General features: G+C 38.7%; 1 protein-coding gene across 12 annotated transcripts in view; it reads right to left on the bottom strand.

Moving 5' to 3' along the window:
* Positions 1–16725, bottom strand: part of SFI1 (SFI1 centrin binding protein) — a 40036-nt gene that overhangs the window by 19416 nt on the left and 3895 nt on the right. For 11 of the 12 annotated variants that reach the window (XR_008579466.1, XM_054843745.1, XM_054843744.1 and 8 more), the window contains 15 exons: positions 15448–15627; positions 14331–14402; positions 11993–12100; positions 11591–11685; positions 9934–10051; positions 9558–9660; positions 8218–8374; positions 7293–7454; positions 6783–6853; positions 5559–5651; positions 5111–5208; positions 2587–2668; positions 1508–1686; positions 1192–1267; positions 302–397 (listed from right to left, as the gene is read on the bottom strand). Coding sequence is in view for 11 of the 12 variants with exons in the window: in XM_054843745.1 (XP_054699720.1) it covers positions 302–397; positions 1192–1267; positions 1508–1686; positions 2587–2668; positions 5111–5208; positions 5559–5651; positions 6783–6853; positions 7293–7454; positions 8218–8374; positions 9558–9660; positions 9934–10051; positions 11591–11685; positions 11993–12100; positions 14331–14402; positions 15448–15627 (1690 nt within the window). In the remaining variant the exon portion in view is untranslated. The remainder of the gene's footprint in view (positions 1–301; positions 398–1191; positions 1268–1507; positions 1687–2586; positions 2669–5110; positions 5209–5558; positions 5652–6782; positions 6854–7292; positions 7455–8217; positions 8375–9557; positions 9661–9933; positions 10052–11590; positions 11686–11992; positions 12101–14330; positions 14403–15447; positions 15628–16725) is intronic. The other variant, XM_054843751.1, reaches the window with a different exon arrangement.

Genomic DNA, 16725 nt, shown 5'->3' with positions numbered 1-16725 from the left:
AAAAAAAGAAGTTATAGCCACTGAAATCAAATGCTGTTTTTCTGAGATGAGTAGTCATTACACACTAGTTAATGCTAGCTATTACATATCCTTCACCAAAGACGCAAAATTACATTGGTTCTTTTGCTCCAAAAAGCAATGCTAGAGCTTATACAACCCTATCTACAATAGCCTCCATTCTACCTTGCACACTTGGTGCGTAAGTGTCTAGAGTGAGACAGCATGGCAGCTCTTCAGCTCTCATTGAAACATTTAAGCACACACAGACAAGTCTCACAAAGAAAAGGACATTCCCTCCTACCTTCCAGGCTCCGAAGGTCTTGCCCAGTAATGTGTGCCAATAGTGCATGTCTGCTTGCACCAACTTCCTCCATTTCTCACGTTGATGTCCCACATACTATAAAGAGGGAGGAAAAAAGAAAAAAAAAGAAAAAAAAAGAAAAAAGATATGTACACATGGTAGAAGAAAACAGGCAAGAGCAGAGAGCAGAGGGAAAAGGACCATTCCCAGTCTCTGGGGAAACATCAATCTTTTCTCTTGCTATAATATGTTCTCACTCAAACTGGTGCTGCACTCTGCCAGTCCTCCAAAAGGCCTAGTTGAAGCTTGAGGCTTTTTTCCCCTCTGCCCTTTTTAGGAATCCTCTTGAAGACTGATGCAATTCACTCAGGTTAACATCTTCAGACCAATGGACTAACAAGAAGTCTAAAATTTCTCATAGATTCTCAAGCCATGCTGCAAGGCACATTTGGTACATCATGTCATGGCAAGGAAAATGCCTGGCATAAAAGCGGAATGCCATCTGATAGGGCCTGCCATGACCTGTACAGACCACACACCATGGCCTTGCTGCAAACTTCTAACTTCAGTAAAGTTTGAGAAGGACATACACAGTACCAGCTAGGAACAATTTCATCACACTAATTCTGGTTATACTCCCAGCTAAATCTCCTAAGCTATAGTCCCATTTCCAATACACCTGGACAAGTGAACAAGAAATCAAGGAACTCCCCCTCCTCCCTACACAATTCCTGTTCTGCACACACTGAACTGGTTTTATTCACCTGGAAAGGAAGGAGAACTTACGAATGACTAGTGTTTAAAATAATTTAATTTCTAGCCATATGGGTACAATCAATCTGATCGTAAGAAAAGGATTCAAGCTCTTTCCCATCAGTTAACTCTCTCACCTCCCTCCACTTGTTCCAAGACTGCTGCAGACACTTTGAATAGTGAAATCTTAAGACTTGCATCTCCTTGAGCCTCCTAAAGGAAAAATAATTTAATTATTTCTCCTGCAATGCAATCCATGTTACTGCTACTGCAATCCCCTCTAGCACAGGCACGAGTCCACACTTGCTATTTTCAGTAAGTCATTTACTGAAAGACAAACCTGCAGATTCTAAAGCACAGATAAGGAGTCATTGTGAATTAAATACTGCTTTGTCCAAAGTAGGCCACCACAGGGCCAGTCCAAATAATTGTCTCTTTAAAAAAAATTCTTACTCTGTTTTTCTCTCCTGAGTATTTTGCTTCCACAGACAGAAAGTCTTTAGCAGTAGCAGGGTGCTGTAGTGATCTTTTGCACGAACCAAGCCCTCTTGCTCCTCCAAACATGCAGCTGTTCTTCTACGCCAGAAGCACCAGAAAAAATGCAGTAGTTTCCTTTCAAAATGAAGCACAGCCTATAACAGAAAGAAGGTGGCAATAAATTCATGACACAGGCCAGTTCCAAACAACAGAAGACAATTCCTTAAAGGTGACATGCACAGAACTGTCCAATGTTCGTTTTCCTCTTCACACATTGAACAGCAATGGATATATGTCAAAGTCCCTTTGCTGCGAGTTTATGTGAATGTGTTCTACAGGTACCTATATGCATGCGGATAGAGAAACTTTTAGAAGAAAACAGCCAGCCAAAGAGGAAAAATACAAGCTGATAAGTAGCATGTGAAAGACTCCCAAAAAACGATAAGCTCCAGAAGCCAGTGCTGTTGAATTCACAAGAACTGGTAATCTCAGAACACCAAGAGTCAGCCATATCTGCAGAAGGCCACCCACACATGCTACCATCAACGATGAGTTGTGTAACTCAGACCACATAAATGGCAGCAGTGGCTGCTATATATAAAGACTACGCGATTATATTCATCTCAGGAAATGAAGGACCCCCTAAGAGATTTTCTGGACACCTACCTAGAAGCAAATAGTTTGTCAGTAAAACCCTGCACTTCTTCAATAGGTTGGGGTTGGCTCTTTATTACTATTATTGTTTCAACCAGGTAACTATGAGTGTGAGAAAAAGAGCACACACATATTTATTGGGTGAGGAATAAGTGAATGAACTGTGTGAATAGCTATCCTCTAATAACAACAGCTTGATTCTATTATTAATCAACAGCTTAAAAAAAAGGTGATTAGTAAATATTGGTTGTAATCTGTTTCCCCTGCCTTGATCCCCCACCAGGGTAAAGGGAATTTACAACACTCCAGTCCATCTCATGCCAACCAATGTTCACAGACAGTGACTAAGAAATCACCCCCTCCATTTCCTAACCAAGGCCAGGTAGAAGAGTTACATTTACCCTCTTCTCTCTCATTTGGTATTCTTGCAGCTTGCACACCTTCAGCAACCACATGTCAAATACTCGTCTCATCAAAACCCTCCTGCAAGCAAAAAGGGAGAATGTCAGCACAGGAGAGAATTCCTTCAGAAAAGAGATTGATTTTAGGAATGTAAAAAGACCAATTCCTCTACAACTTAAATAGTTACTTGATTTTTCAAATCATTCAAGCCTTCTTTGGAATTCAGGCAGCTATGTGTCCTCATTATTCTCTGGGTTAAAAAATCAAATTTGTCCCCTGAAATCTTACTCAGAACACATGAGACAAGATTAATGAATTTTCTGAAGTTATTAGAACTCCCTGCTTTCATTCAGATCATTCAAGAGACTGTTCTGACTTCCGATCAATTAATTTTATTTATAAACACACAAAAAGCAAAAATTATGTAACAATCTTTTATTTCTTCTCCACTGTAAATATAGTCCACTCCCTCCTCCCTTTGAAATATTTTGAAAATCCTGCTCTATTTTTTTATTAAAAAAACCAAAACCTAAAACAAAACAAACATTATAACAGGCCTTGAAAAAAGTTATAAAAACAAATAGTAAAGAGTGGCATGGTCTGATCTCAACACTGAAGGGATTCTACCAAAGCCGCCTTTTACGAACAAGGTCAGGTTAGTTGCCCTCATTATCAAAGCTTCTTTCTCTCTAGATGAAGATAATACTTGCTAGTCTGCCTCCTCTCCAGGGATGAGAAAAAAAATTGTGCCGGAGCACTATACATCTCTCTCTCTCAGAACAAGCATATGGTAGAAGCGTCCTACTCCAGTAGTCTGAGCTACAGCCTAGTGGAAATAGCACTCAGTTCAAACTCCATCAGTTATTTCCAGAACTCAGTCATATGGGCATACTAATTAGACTGTCAACTAGTCCCAGCTCTTCTCTAGTCTAAAGAGGTCTAAAAGATATTTTGGATTCTTAGCAGGTAATTTTCAGTAAGTAGCTGTTACAGCTCATTACAAGATTGGTAAACAACATTAGTTAAATAAGTCTTCCTGGAGGGTACTGGCAGTTGCCAGCAAGAGCCTTTGATCTGTAGACAGTCACAAATCTCAATTGATGGCTCTTCTGGGTTATCTCCTGGCTCTTACCACCAGAAACAGTAGTCAGAGCACTGACTTGTGAGACAGCATGTATGTGCATCAGAGACCCACAGGGAAGCTGAGTTCTGGTAAACTGCCATAAAAGTTTTACTTAGGTCTGGTTGGAAAGCAGCCCTAGACTTCTGAACAAGGAACATACTTATAATTTGTGCTTTTGTGTTCAGGAAATAGGATTTAATTTATACTCTCTCTAAAGAGCAAAGATTGCTCACAAAAGCATTCCTGACCCATGGAATCAAGGTATGGCTACAGAATCAACGAGATCCTTCAAACCACGTGTTCACCCCTTCCTTGGTGAGAGAGATGTCAGTTACATTGCAGCAGTTGCATGCTCCAACTCATCTTAAAGCAAACTCTGCTGGGAGGATTAGAAGAAATGAGACAGAAGTTTTATTGAGTGTAAGACACTGTTTAGGCCACAAGGTAGTGAGCTCTAGTAAAGTTAAATGTATTTTTGAATGCAGACTGTGTTAAGCAGAAAAAGAACGTGACACATGAGCTTGCATGGCAGAATGAAGCTTCCCTTCCTTCCCTTATTACCCTGCATTTAATTTAAACCAAGCAACTCTGTGTGGCTCATTGCACAAATATACTAACACAGGGACATCTCAACAGGCTTCATTTGTTTGAGAGCAACACCACAATATTGTGGTTGAAGTGTTTTCAGTTTCAACTCTAGCTCCAGGATCTGAGCACTGTAGAGTACAGCATGCTGTGCTGAGTAGCATAGATCTGTCTTGTAGAGGGCTCACTCTCTTCTGCTAAGCTTCACTCAAAAATCAAGAAAGTTCTAAGGAAACAAAGTTCAGAGTATTTGCACATCATGCATTTTTGGAACCAACTGAAAGCAGCATTAAGAACTAATAGTCAGAGGAAGTATAAGAATGAAATATATACCCTTTCAACTTCATCATAACAAACAGGTACTCCCCACCAAACTCCACAGGTCAAATTTAAAAGCCTTCTGGCTACTTTATTAATGTTGACTTATTCCTAAAACTAAATAAATTTAGCTTCTACAAAAAAAGCCTTACCTTCACTCTTGCAGTACCTCTAGCAGCAAAGGTAGCATACATGAGCCATCAACTCCTCCCCGAAGTAAAGCACCAGCTAGTGTTTTGAGCTTTGTCCAGGCTCATGCTGCAACCTACTGCTCTAACCAGTAAAAATCCAGCTCTTAAATCTAAACAAGTCTCAGAGTTAGGCTTAGTCAATCTCTCTCTCACATTTCAGAGAAACAGGAGATGCAAACTGTCCATTATTCATAGAAAATAAGAGCAACTGGCATCAGGATGGTCAAGCTCCCAAAGACATTAACAGATTTTAAAAGAGAACCAAAGGCCCACAAATCCTACATTTGTATGTATTTCTCTGCGTACCTATAATGGGCATGAGCGACTGATGTTAAGGCCTGCTGCTGTTCTTCCTCCTTCTCTTCCAAACGGGACTTCCAACAGTTCCAGAACTTCTGCAGCACCTGAAATAAAACAACAAAGAGGAGAAGAATGTGAAGAAAGAAATTATTAAATGTCCTAATAAAACTGCATGCTGCAGCGGTTGCCTCCTGCACTGCTTCATCTACCAAACCTGTTTTATAACCTGCAATGAATTTTTCTGGTAAAAGAAAAAACTACCATAAACATAGGAAAACAGAAAACTAAAATAACGTATCTGACAGTTGACTTACATAGGAGATTTTCTGTTGCTATTAGTACTTAGGAACAAAGCCACTGATTGAATAAAAAAGTATTTTGTGAAAAAGGTGAAAGTGGAAGCCAATAGCACAGCTCAAGAAAAACTAATACAAAAAAAAGTAGTCAAACTCACTGTAACTTGATGCTGACGGTATGACAGATTTTTTCTCATTTGCTGAAGACGAGTGTTCACAACATTCTGCCAAAGACCCTTAAACCCAAGTTTCTGTAACAACAAGAAATGTAAGTAACTTTCATGTGATCCAAATCAGCAATCACTGATACGTTTAGAACAGGCTGCACCTTACAGACAATCTATCTTTGATGCTACTCCTTGCAACAGCTAAGATTTATGATCTTGTCAAAGCCATGCATCAAATTCTTCTCACAAATTGTCACTTCTCCAGATAAACTAAAATTCCCTTGCACTTTCCTAGGGTTTTGTTGTGAAACATCTAACTCCTTATTCAGCTGTCAAGACCACTACCAAGTCCTTTCCCAATGTATCTTTTCCTTCAGTTCAAGATTGATAACTTTCTCCTTATCAAAACCAGAAAAGATCCACTTCCCTCTTAGGTCTCCTCTTTTGGTCTACAATCCCACAATACCTTGACTCAGGGATGAACATGGTAAATAGCATGATGAAAGCATCCTGCCTGCCTTAAAGTGCTCTTACAGTCACTAATGCTTTCCATCTATGATCCAAACAAGTTTACTGCCACTCTTTTGATGATCAGTACTGATCTACACTTGAAAATAATTCAGTTCAAAAAAAGCTGGAGGTTTGCTAGTGCTCATCTTTCAGACAGTCCTCAAGGATTTTATTTAAAAAAAAAGGAAAAAGGAAAAAAAAAAAAAGACGACTCTTACTCAACTACCTGCATATGCGATAAGCTATCTTTGGAGTCATGTGAAAAGAAGGATGTATGCATTACTATAGAAGGAAAAAATAATTCTTGTAATAAAACAGTGTAAGCAGACAGAAACATTTGAGGTAGAGGTGAAAAGAAAAAAAAAAATCAGGGAAAATCAAGGGGAAAATGCAATCTCATAGTGAAATGGCCAGGGAGCATGGTACCCAATATCATCAAGATTCATCTGCCACTTCACCAGTTTCCCAATTGGAAGAGTAAGTCCTTTGGAGATCAGCATGGTTTCTCTGTTTGGACTCAACTGGCAGATTCCAGACTAGTTGGAATTTAGAAACCTGATACTGAATCCAAACTCACCATGGCAGAAAATGGTGCATCGCCCACTTAACACCCACACAACACTGGTATTAAAGGCACGTTGCTAGTCAGAAGTATTTTAATTCTCTCCAAAGCCTCTTCCACCTGACACATAACAGTGTTCTTACCAACAGATGATGCTTGTAGTGTTTTTCGGCCAGCTCACACTGTTGAGTCTCTTCCACACACAGTACAACATCTGTCACTGAGTTAAAGTATCTTTTACACAGAAACATCCATCCTGATATATACACAACCTTCTCCCACAGAGGGGCACTAGATCTCCATCTAAATTTGCTTCAATATTTGAATTTCCTGCACTGTTAAATGTGCAAGTCTTGATTACAGTCAAGTTTTCAGATTTTGTTGGCTTACCACAATACATTTCTGATTCACTGTTAAGTAAGGAATTCCTCTCCAACCTTAAATTATCTTCTGCAGGCTCTTAGCTGTCAACAGGCTAACATACTGTAATTGCAACTGTTTAATTGTTAGTATGGCCTTACGTACATCTTTCTAATGATAACATTTGTTGTCACCCACGCTACTGCATAACATTCCTGCTTATTAACCAGATCTTTTCCCTGCAGAAATGCTTTTAACCTGTCCCTGCTAGGGACTAAATACAGACTGGATACAATGCTTCCAGTGTGCAAAGGCTCTCCGTACAGCAATCCTTGCTGCTAGTTTTTCAACATCCTTTCGGTGAGCATGCATTCTTCTCCTGCATTCCCATGACAGTCGCCAATCAGAGAAACACTGCCAGACTATTCTGCTTCGGTGATGCTCTTGGGCCAGAGCTAGAAAACAAACACACAAACTACTCATGACTTGTTCCATCGTGGGCTCATTTATATCAGATGAGGCCATGACTTTTAAGCCACTGGTTCTGAAGTGACAGAAGCTTGAACACTGAAAAATGGTGGTAAGAATTCACAGTAACACTCAGCTACAGACTATATTCTTCCTACTGATCACAAAGGCAGTTTTAAAGCAGTAACATACTGTACTGACTTAAGAAGGGAAGTTAAGATGCTGTGTCACTTGCTCAACACACACAAGCTTGCTTTCATTTCAGCATACTCCTATTACTGGTTCCCAGATATCCAAACTGAATTCTTTTCCACAACCACCAATCAACAGGGAATTCATGCAAATGTCTGAATTCATTCCAGTGACTTCAAGGGAAGAAACAAAAGAACCAGTATAATAGTCTTTACTATCCTGCATGAGTTGTGATTGTCTGATTAACAAGAAAATCCACACATAGATTGACTGGTAATAGTCCTGAATGTGTCTTTCTCACAGATATCTCTGTCAGAATATAATTTGCAATGTGCAAGTTTTCATCCAGGGAACCATAAAGCATTTGCTTTTAAATCACATGGAAAGCAGGTGAGCTTCCTGACAGTTCAGTATGTAACCTTAGCTAGCCAAGCCTGTGACAGTGTACAGTCCAAGCTGCATCTCATCATCTGTTGAGCAAGCAGAAATACTGCAGCATCTATGAAACATCACTGTGCCCTAAGCAAAGGGGCTGAGAACTGTTTTGTCCTAACTCACCTTTCTGATGTTTCTTTGCTCTTTGGAGGTTTAAGTATCCCAGCCATGCTTCCATGCATCTCTTCAATTCCCAGTGCTGATGGTGAGTTACTGCTCTAGCCTCCTTCTGCTTGTTGTTCAGGCTGTATAAATACATCTCTCGCCACTGTAACCAAGCCTAACAGAACAATGGAGGAAGAAGGGCAGTAAGGGGGGAAAAAAACGGACAAGATTAGGGAAGAACAACAAAGAAAAGAGGAAGAACACACAAGCAATAGGAAATTCCATGTAAAACTCAAGGTAAAAGTCATGAGCAATGAGGTTCCTACCCACAAGGGAAAAAAAACCCAACAAACAAAACCCAGCAAACAAATGCCAAAGGAATGTCAGCATAGTAAAGGTCAAAGAAAGAATGTCAATATCAAACTTCTTTTTTCCTTTTTTTGGATACTTTTGCACTTTTTCCAATAAAAGGTCAAAATAACACTTTTTGGACAACCGGCTTTCTTTCAGACAGAGTATTTTCATATAAAAGAGAATCACATCTTGAGATATGATAAGATTTCCCACGTCACGAGTTTATCTCCTTAGTAGAATATTGGCCTCAAACAGGCAGTGTTGCCATCTCACAGCAAAGGCTCCTCCTGATGGGATAGCGGATTGGACCTCTGTGGAGTTTGGCATTCTAGAGAGCTGGATGCAGCTACCCCTCATACCTTGCTCAAAATGCCACAGCTGCAAACACACATCTGTTACCTCTTATTTACCTGTGGCTAGTTCTCCAGTGGACAGAACTCTGATACTTTTGCTATTGTCAAGCACTGTATAAGGCAGTAATAATTCCTTTGGCCAGTCTGCTTCCTAGCAAATATAAGACATGGATCCAGTTTGCTTTGCCTAGATTTCTTGTGAAGAAATTTTTCTTGGGAAAAAAAATAAATTGTTTTGACCTTCATAGAATCATACAATATATCAAGTTGGAAGGGTTCCGTAAGGATTATTGAGTCCAACTCCCTGCTCCTCGCAGGACTACCTAAAACTAAGCCATATGACTAAGAGTGTCATCCAGATGCTCCTTGAACTCTGACAGGCTTGGTGCCGTTACCACTTCCCTGGTGAGCCTGTTCCATGACCAACTACCCTCTCAGTGAAGAACTTTTTCCTAACATCCAATCTGAACTTCCCCTGACATGGCTTCATTCCATTTCCTCGTGTCCTAATATGTTCTTCCATCATAAGTACTGTAATTTGCAAAGCAAATGAGTATAAGACCTATGTTTTATTAATCTGCAACATATCGGTCACATATGCGTGCAACTTAAACATTAGAAATGGTAGTAGCTGGAGCTCCTGGGACTTACTCGAAATTGCAGGCTCTGGGCCCAATGCTGTAGAGCCAAAACATTCATTTTATGTCCAGTGCAGTTCTGGTAGTGTTGTCTTCTCCACACTGCCCACGATATGCTGCCAAAACAATGTTACAGACACGTTCAAATGCAGGTTCCATAGTTTGGTGCAAGAAATCACCTTCCTCTCACTGGAAAAAGATATGAACAACAATCTTCTAAATTCACAGTCTGTGGGCATACCAGAAGAATTCAGACCCCTGTCCCTTCCCCCCTGCCCCCCCCAAATCAACCACAGAACAAAGTCACTGCAGGAAAAGATAACAGAACACAGGTAAAAACCATGGCCTTATGGTCAATGCCTCTCTGCCTATTTCCACTCCATTCTTACCGCAAACAGCTTCTTTCCCTGAACGCCAATGCCACAGACTGCATCCCATGTTTTGTCCTTTGAACATCAACATAAACCAGCCAGCACTGCCAGGTCCTGAGCAATTTTTGCTTCTTCGCTGTGCACAACAAAAAAATTACAGCAAGAATCTGGCATTTTTAACCACTTCATTAACACCACTAGTCCCTGACCTCCAGTCCCCTCAACCCATGGTGACACCTCGTGGGAAACCCTGAAACAACAGCCACCAGAGCTGCAGCCACAACCAACCATCCACCCCGGCTGTGGGTGTCACACCGACAAGAATCTCTGAAACGCTGACAGCATCATGCCACTTGTTCAGAGCAGCGTGAATTATCAGACAATGGCATCGCTTTGTCTTCAGTGCTTACAGGGTATATAACTGTATAACAATATTCAGTGTAACAACCTTATTGGGTAAGAATTACAGGATTTTCTTTGGTTTGTTTAAAAAAACAAAAGTTCATCAGCTTTTCAAGAGTTATTCTCTACTACAAGCAGAGAAATCAACCAGAAACAAGTCAAGTTTATTTAGCAGACCGGTCACATAGCTAAAACCAGAAGCGGTGTCACAAATTCCAGTTTACCACTATCTGCAGTGCACTGCACTTTCTCCTCACAACAGTCTGGCTTGTCAGAACTGACACTATTGAAGCAAAGTTGTTAGGAAAAACATTGATTTTATACTACTTCACACTTACACTAAAAATAACCCACACTTTTCTTAAGATTTCCTTGCAATCTCATGAATCAAGAATTAACCTACCTTAAATCAGGTTTCTTAGTCAAGAAGATAGAAAAGTAACACATAGCTGCTTCTGTAAGTTCTCTGGCCTTACTCAGTAAGAGAGAAAAACTAGATAGCCTATCAGTTTGTTTCCAAAGGTGCCAGTCTATACAATATTCTGAGGCAAAGAGACCAGTTAACTTATTTTGCATATCATCACAGAACAAAACCACAGTATCATCTTTAAAAGAGGGTCATCCTCCTCTTCAGGGAAACAGAGATTCCCTGAAACCAAAGGAAGTTGCAACCAATACAGGCAACTTCATCAGTAGGACAAATCCATTGCAGAGCAAAGAACCTATATAATAAGACAAGGGGCACTTCAAAAGCTTGGGCTTCTTTTCAATTGCAAGACACAAGCTGGAAGGAATAGTGAATACAGATAAAATATGTGCAGTTAATACCACAGAATTATTATCTAATTTCTATAGCCACAGCTGATAGAATGTTTATTGGAATTCTCTATCCAAAAAATATCTATTTGAACATATATTGTGATAAAAGTAAAAAAAAAAATGAAACCAACAACAAAAAAATCCAAAAAAACCCCCAGCCAAACCACCCCCCAAAAAACAAACAATGCAATTCTGAGCAGATGGAGAGGCTCTTAAGCATATTCACTGGCATCCCTAACTAATGATATAGCTACACAGTAGTGCAAACAGAACCCCCCTGCCTGCTTTAGACAGACAACCATCTGTACCTAAAAGCATTACACTTCCATAGGGTGGGGGAGGTCAATGTGCAAACATGTACAAGGGACAGAGATTCTATGTAAATATTCCCCTTGGAAACTCCCATGTCAATATGTTCCCAAATCAAGGTAGTTACCATCACTTCTACACTTACCATGGGACTCTGCAACATAGTATTTGTTCCTCTTTTCTTGTTGCTGGCATACATAGGCTCTCCAAGCCTTGAATATCAAATTACACAGTAAATGTCTGAAAAATGAAAAAGGCACCATTCGGTGAAATAGCTAACAATGCCTAGAAGTAGGATTCTTGCAAGTTCAGTCGCACTCTAAAGATATGTTGGATAGGAAATTTTGACTTCATCCTAAGATAACAGCCACAAAAAAAAAAAAAAGAGGGGAAGAAAAATATGAAAATAAGCAATGAAGACATTGCTCTTGGCCTAGAGGTACTGTTAATGTTACTTGCTTACTGGTATTAATAACTCCTTCAGAACCTAAGGAAAAAATTCTCATACTGCTATATACACACAATAATAGGAAGTCATTTCACAAACCTGTAATGGCTGTCTGCTCTGAGGCTGAGCTTCCTTTCTCTGCAAACAGTCCACCACTCCTTCCACTCTCCAAAAGTTTTTTGAAGAATCTTGTGCTCATAAAAACATCTAAACAGTTGAAAGATTTGGACATGGGAAACTTCATACAGGTTTTCAGGTTAACCACCAATCAGTTTTAATGAAGATTATGCTCCCTCTTTTCAAGTCTTGTCTGATTAGCTAACAGCATCTAATTGCATTTAAAAACCACTACCCTACTGTGGCACTTTATTCCAAGACTCCATGAAGTACAAGAAGAAGCAATCAGTTTACTGACTGTAAATACTGCACATAAAGTCAAGGAAGGAAAGAAAGATGTTGTTAACTGCCTTGCCAAGCATCAGTGCCAGTTGACTTTAGATCTACAAACAACTCGCATCTTTTATCCCCAGTTCTGTGTTTTACTCAAACCACCAGCACAGTGGATAGTGGTACATGCATTCTCCTTGCTAATTTTGTTCTTTTTTATTTTAACACAAAATATTTTATGTATAGAAATAAATACAAAAGCTACTTTAGATTTTACAATGCTTTGATATTTCCATTGTGTTCTTAGAAACAGCACACTGATCTTAAGTCATCCCAAATTTAAAAATCTTACCAAAGAACACTTAAATAAGCTTAAGAACTCCTTCAGCAAGTTGCATGTCATCTATGTTAAAACCAAAGCTGTTCATCTGCTCATGTACCTTCTCCTTCCAACGGATGCTAAGCCATGCACAAAATGAATTCACAAGTCATATATGACCTTCAAATTCTTTAAGCTCAGTAGAACAGTCTCTACTTTTATACCCAGATTTAATTAACTCAGACCTGACCAGGTAAGAAGTGATGCTACATTTCACCTGAATTGTGAACAACTAAAAATTAAAATATAGGAGGGTTTGCATGAGGGAATTAGGATTCTGATCACCTAACTAAAAATAATAGTCATAATCTACTGTTTCAAGTAATTTTATTTTAAAATATTCTCTCAAACATTTTTTCATGTGGTCAAGATGACCTGGGCAGCAGCCTAAGAACCGGAAAGTCTCATCCACTGGAGTATGAATACTTTCAAAAAATTTCTCATCTCTTTGTATTTGTGATGGAGAGAAGGAAAACAGAAGGACCCATGAAAACATACAAGCTAACAAACAAAAAGCACACAAGCTCAGACTCACAACCTTTGACTGCAATTACCCCACTAGCTTAATGAAATTGGTCATGTCTGTAGCAACAACAGGATTAGGCCCAAAATACCTAGCGGTCCCGCAGTGAAACACATATGAATCCTCTCACAAGTTGCAATTCGTAGCTACCTACCCCAAGCCAAGTTGCTAAGTCATTCCAAGCACTCAAGCAGAAAAGAAAAAAAAAAAGAAAAAAAAGAAATGAGCTACGTGTTAATTTTTTCAACTTGGCACATTAACATAACGTTGCAAATAAAAGCTGTGGAGAATTGGGGACTCTTAAATCTAAAAAAGGCAATTAATTATTGCTTATGTTCCTTGCTGAACTTTATAAAATGTATTTCCACTCATCCTAAAAAAATAACTATTGTCCTGAATTTACACAAAGCCAAAGTAGTGCAAATTCAGTATATGGGCTATAGCAAGAATGGTATAAGGTTCACAGGACAACTTCCCATTTACCAGCTAAGGCAGACATAGTCAGAACATATTTGATACAGTAAAATGAAACTGGAGAACTAAGGACCTGATCTTACTCTGACTGTAACAAATGCAGGTCTTTCATTAGGAACTGCTTCAGTTCCCAAGGGTGTGGTCAAACAAGAATGAACATGCAAATTAAAGCAAAACAAGAAAAGAGTATCAAAGCATTGGTTTTCAGTAGCTGACAGAACACTAACAGAAACGAATTATCCACCACAAGTATTTCAAAGTCAGATACAAAGCATATATAGATATACGTTAAGAACAACAGTGCAAACAGTAAAATGAATTGAAATTCAAGATCTCTCTCTAGTTGTAACTTTGAAAATCATTACATTTAAAGCAGGTATCACACTCATACTCCATCATTTATATGCATGTACAGTTTAACTTCATGAACACAACCACAATTCCTATGAATTTAGTTAGTAAAGTTTAACCATGATTATTAAAAACAAACAAAAAGCAGGAGCAAGAAGTGTATTCAAAGAAACCTTCAAATGATCTCAAAAGATATCCAAATATTTTCTAGGCAGCCAGTACTCTCTTAGCCCAATGGTACAGCACTAAACCATATTTTAAAAAACAAAACAAAACATCACCAAAAAACTCCAAACACTCTTGATTTCCAGAACTTTATCTACCTGACTTTGGAAGGGAGAACTTGTCCAAATGTCTTTTTTGCCCACAGATAGAAGAATTTCCTCGCTAGATATCTGGAATATAAGGAAAGGTTACTTGTCTTTGTACTCATCCTCTGTTAAATTCCACACAGCAGTAAAAATAGGAACTTTTAAGCTAGTTTCAGTAATAAAACTAAGAGTCTGGTTTTACAGAGATCAATACATATACAAAATATTTAGACCCTGAAATTAGTACCTTTAATAAGACTATTCACCAAGCATAAATAGAGGCCCATGCATCATTGCAAGATTTGAATTGGGACATACTTGTTTAGGAAACCTAGGCAGCTGAAACATCTTCCAAGCAGCCCACTTACACCCAGTGATACTAACGAGCAGGGTGCTGATAAACTGGGAAGCCTTTTTGTAATTTAGAAGTGATAATATAACCGTTCCCCTGAAGTCAACCAGCTGAGTCAGACTTGTTTCCAGAATACTTGAGCCAATCTAATGTTTGCCCATGAAACCAGCAGATCTTCCCTCTTCCTACCTCCCCCACAGCAGTTCTGCTTCTCAGCAAGCTGCTCCAAGTACCGGTTCAACTCACTAATCTGTAGTTGTGATATTATCACCCTTTTTTCCAAATGGATTTAAGAGTTAATTGGCTCACAGAGGGCCCCAATAAGGACCAAAGCCAGCACAAGGTAATTAAAGCACACAGCCATGAACAGGACCTCCCTCTTTCAGCAGGTCTGAGTTGTTAGATCAGTCACACTTGTTCAACAAATATTAGGCTTTTAATCTCTAAACAATTACCATCCCACTTTTGTCAAGATTCCTTCAACAAACAAAAGAAACATAAGAGGAAGGCAAAACTAAATCATTACACCTGGCAGTCCCTTATCAAAGCATATTGTAAATTTTAAAAATGGCTATTTAACATTAGAAAATCAAAAACGTACAAAATCTGACTGTGCCAATGCATGTCCTCAAGTTACCACAAGACATCTTCAGAACTGCCTAGCATGCCTGTGAATAAAACCTTTGCCTTAGCTTGCATTTGTACTACTAACCCCAAACTTCTTTAGGCCTGATTTCCCTGCTCCATTCAGTGAAAATTATGTTTTGCACTTATCACCTGATTTGGAATTCTTTTAACCTTCTTTCCTGATGACAGGTATACCCAACTTGATCCAGATTGTCATGACCTCTGTCCTGAAATTGATGTCTGGTAGATTGGGGAGCAATACATTGCCCAGTTGTAGGCATTTGACACCTAGGTAGTTGTTGGATTTCATGCATCTTCAGAGATTTTGAACTTAAAAGGAAAGAAGAAATATTTTGTATAAAACTACATTAACTGCAAAGTGGCATTATTTCAGTAAATTAATCTATAATAAAGGTGTACGATCACATATAGAAGCTGACAGCTACAAGATGGTAAAATACATTTATCGCCTCTTTGTCAGGCATTTTTCACTCTCTGGAATTTTAAAATTGTTTCCTCAAGACAAGCAGGAAGACACATTTTAGTGCAATCATTTCATGGACAATTCCCTTCTCCTCTAAAGTTGAAATGAAAAAGCACTAAAATACATTTGTGCTTCCCCTCCCATGTGTGTACATACAGCGTGCCCTTACAGAGAAGATTTGAATGTCATTTTCTGCCTTTTATTCTCAAACATACCAAGGTATTCTGTCTATTGCTGAAAAACCCACTAGGGAACTAAAGTGAGAAATTTCCCATTTTAACAGGAAATGAACTTATATAGAGAGTTCTTTTACAGGGAACTCTTTCCTATTTTGCCCATATTTTAATTAAATGTGTTTCTTCTTTAAAAAACACTAAAAAATTGTTCCTGTTTTTATATATTCATCATTGAAAAGCAAAATTAGGCATATTTTTCCATCATACAGTTTACTTTCACATGTAGTTCTAATCTGAAAAATAACAAGTACGTTTTTATAAATTGCAAGTATTTTGTCTCAGTAATTTTCTGAAAACAAGAATGATAAAAAAAAATCTAACCAGATAAAACTTGCTGAACCAGTTGTATTGAAGCTTCTTTCCCAAAACAAATACTACCACCACCACCCTGAAAATTTACACATTAGAACCACAAACACATTCTTGAATTCCATAACAGGCAAGAGGAGGATAGTCTGAAGTCTCACTCTAGTAATCACCTGAACTGAGCTAGGAAAAACATGTCTGCAGCCAGAAAAAAAAAAAAGTTGGTTCCATAAAGTTATTGGAACAATCCATACTACTAAGTTTCAGGAGTTCAGCTGAATAACTGCTCATAGTATTAACAACAAATCATTGGGGAGAAAAAAAAAACCAAAACCCAATACCATCCCTCAAAAAAAAATCTCATAGGAAGAAATATAGTATTTTTGGCTTGTTCCAGCAAGC

The sequence above is a fragment of the Grus americana genome, chromosome 16, assembly GCF_028858705.1.
Source record: "Grus americana isolate bGruAme1 chromosome 16, bGruAme1.mat, whole genome shotgun sequence".
Classification (NCBI taxonomy): domain Eukaryota; kingdom Metazoa; phylum Chordata; class Aves; order Gruiformes; family Gruidae; genus Grus; species Grus americana.
Note: the sequence above shows the minus strand (reverse complement) of the source record. Positions and strands in the feature narration are given on the sequence as shown.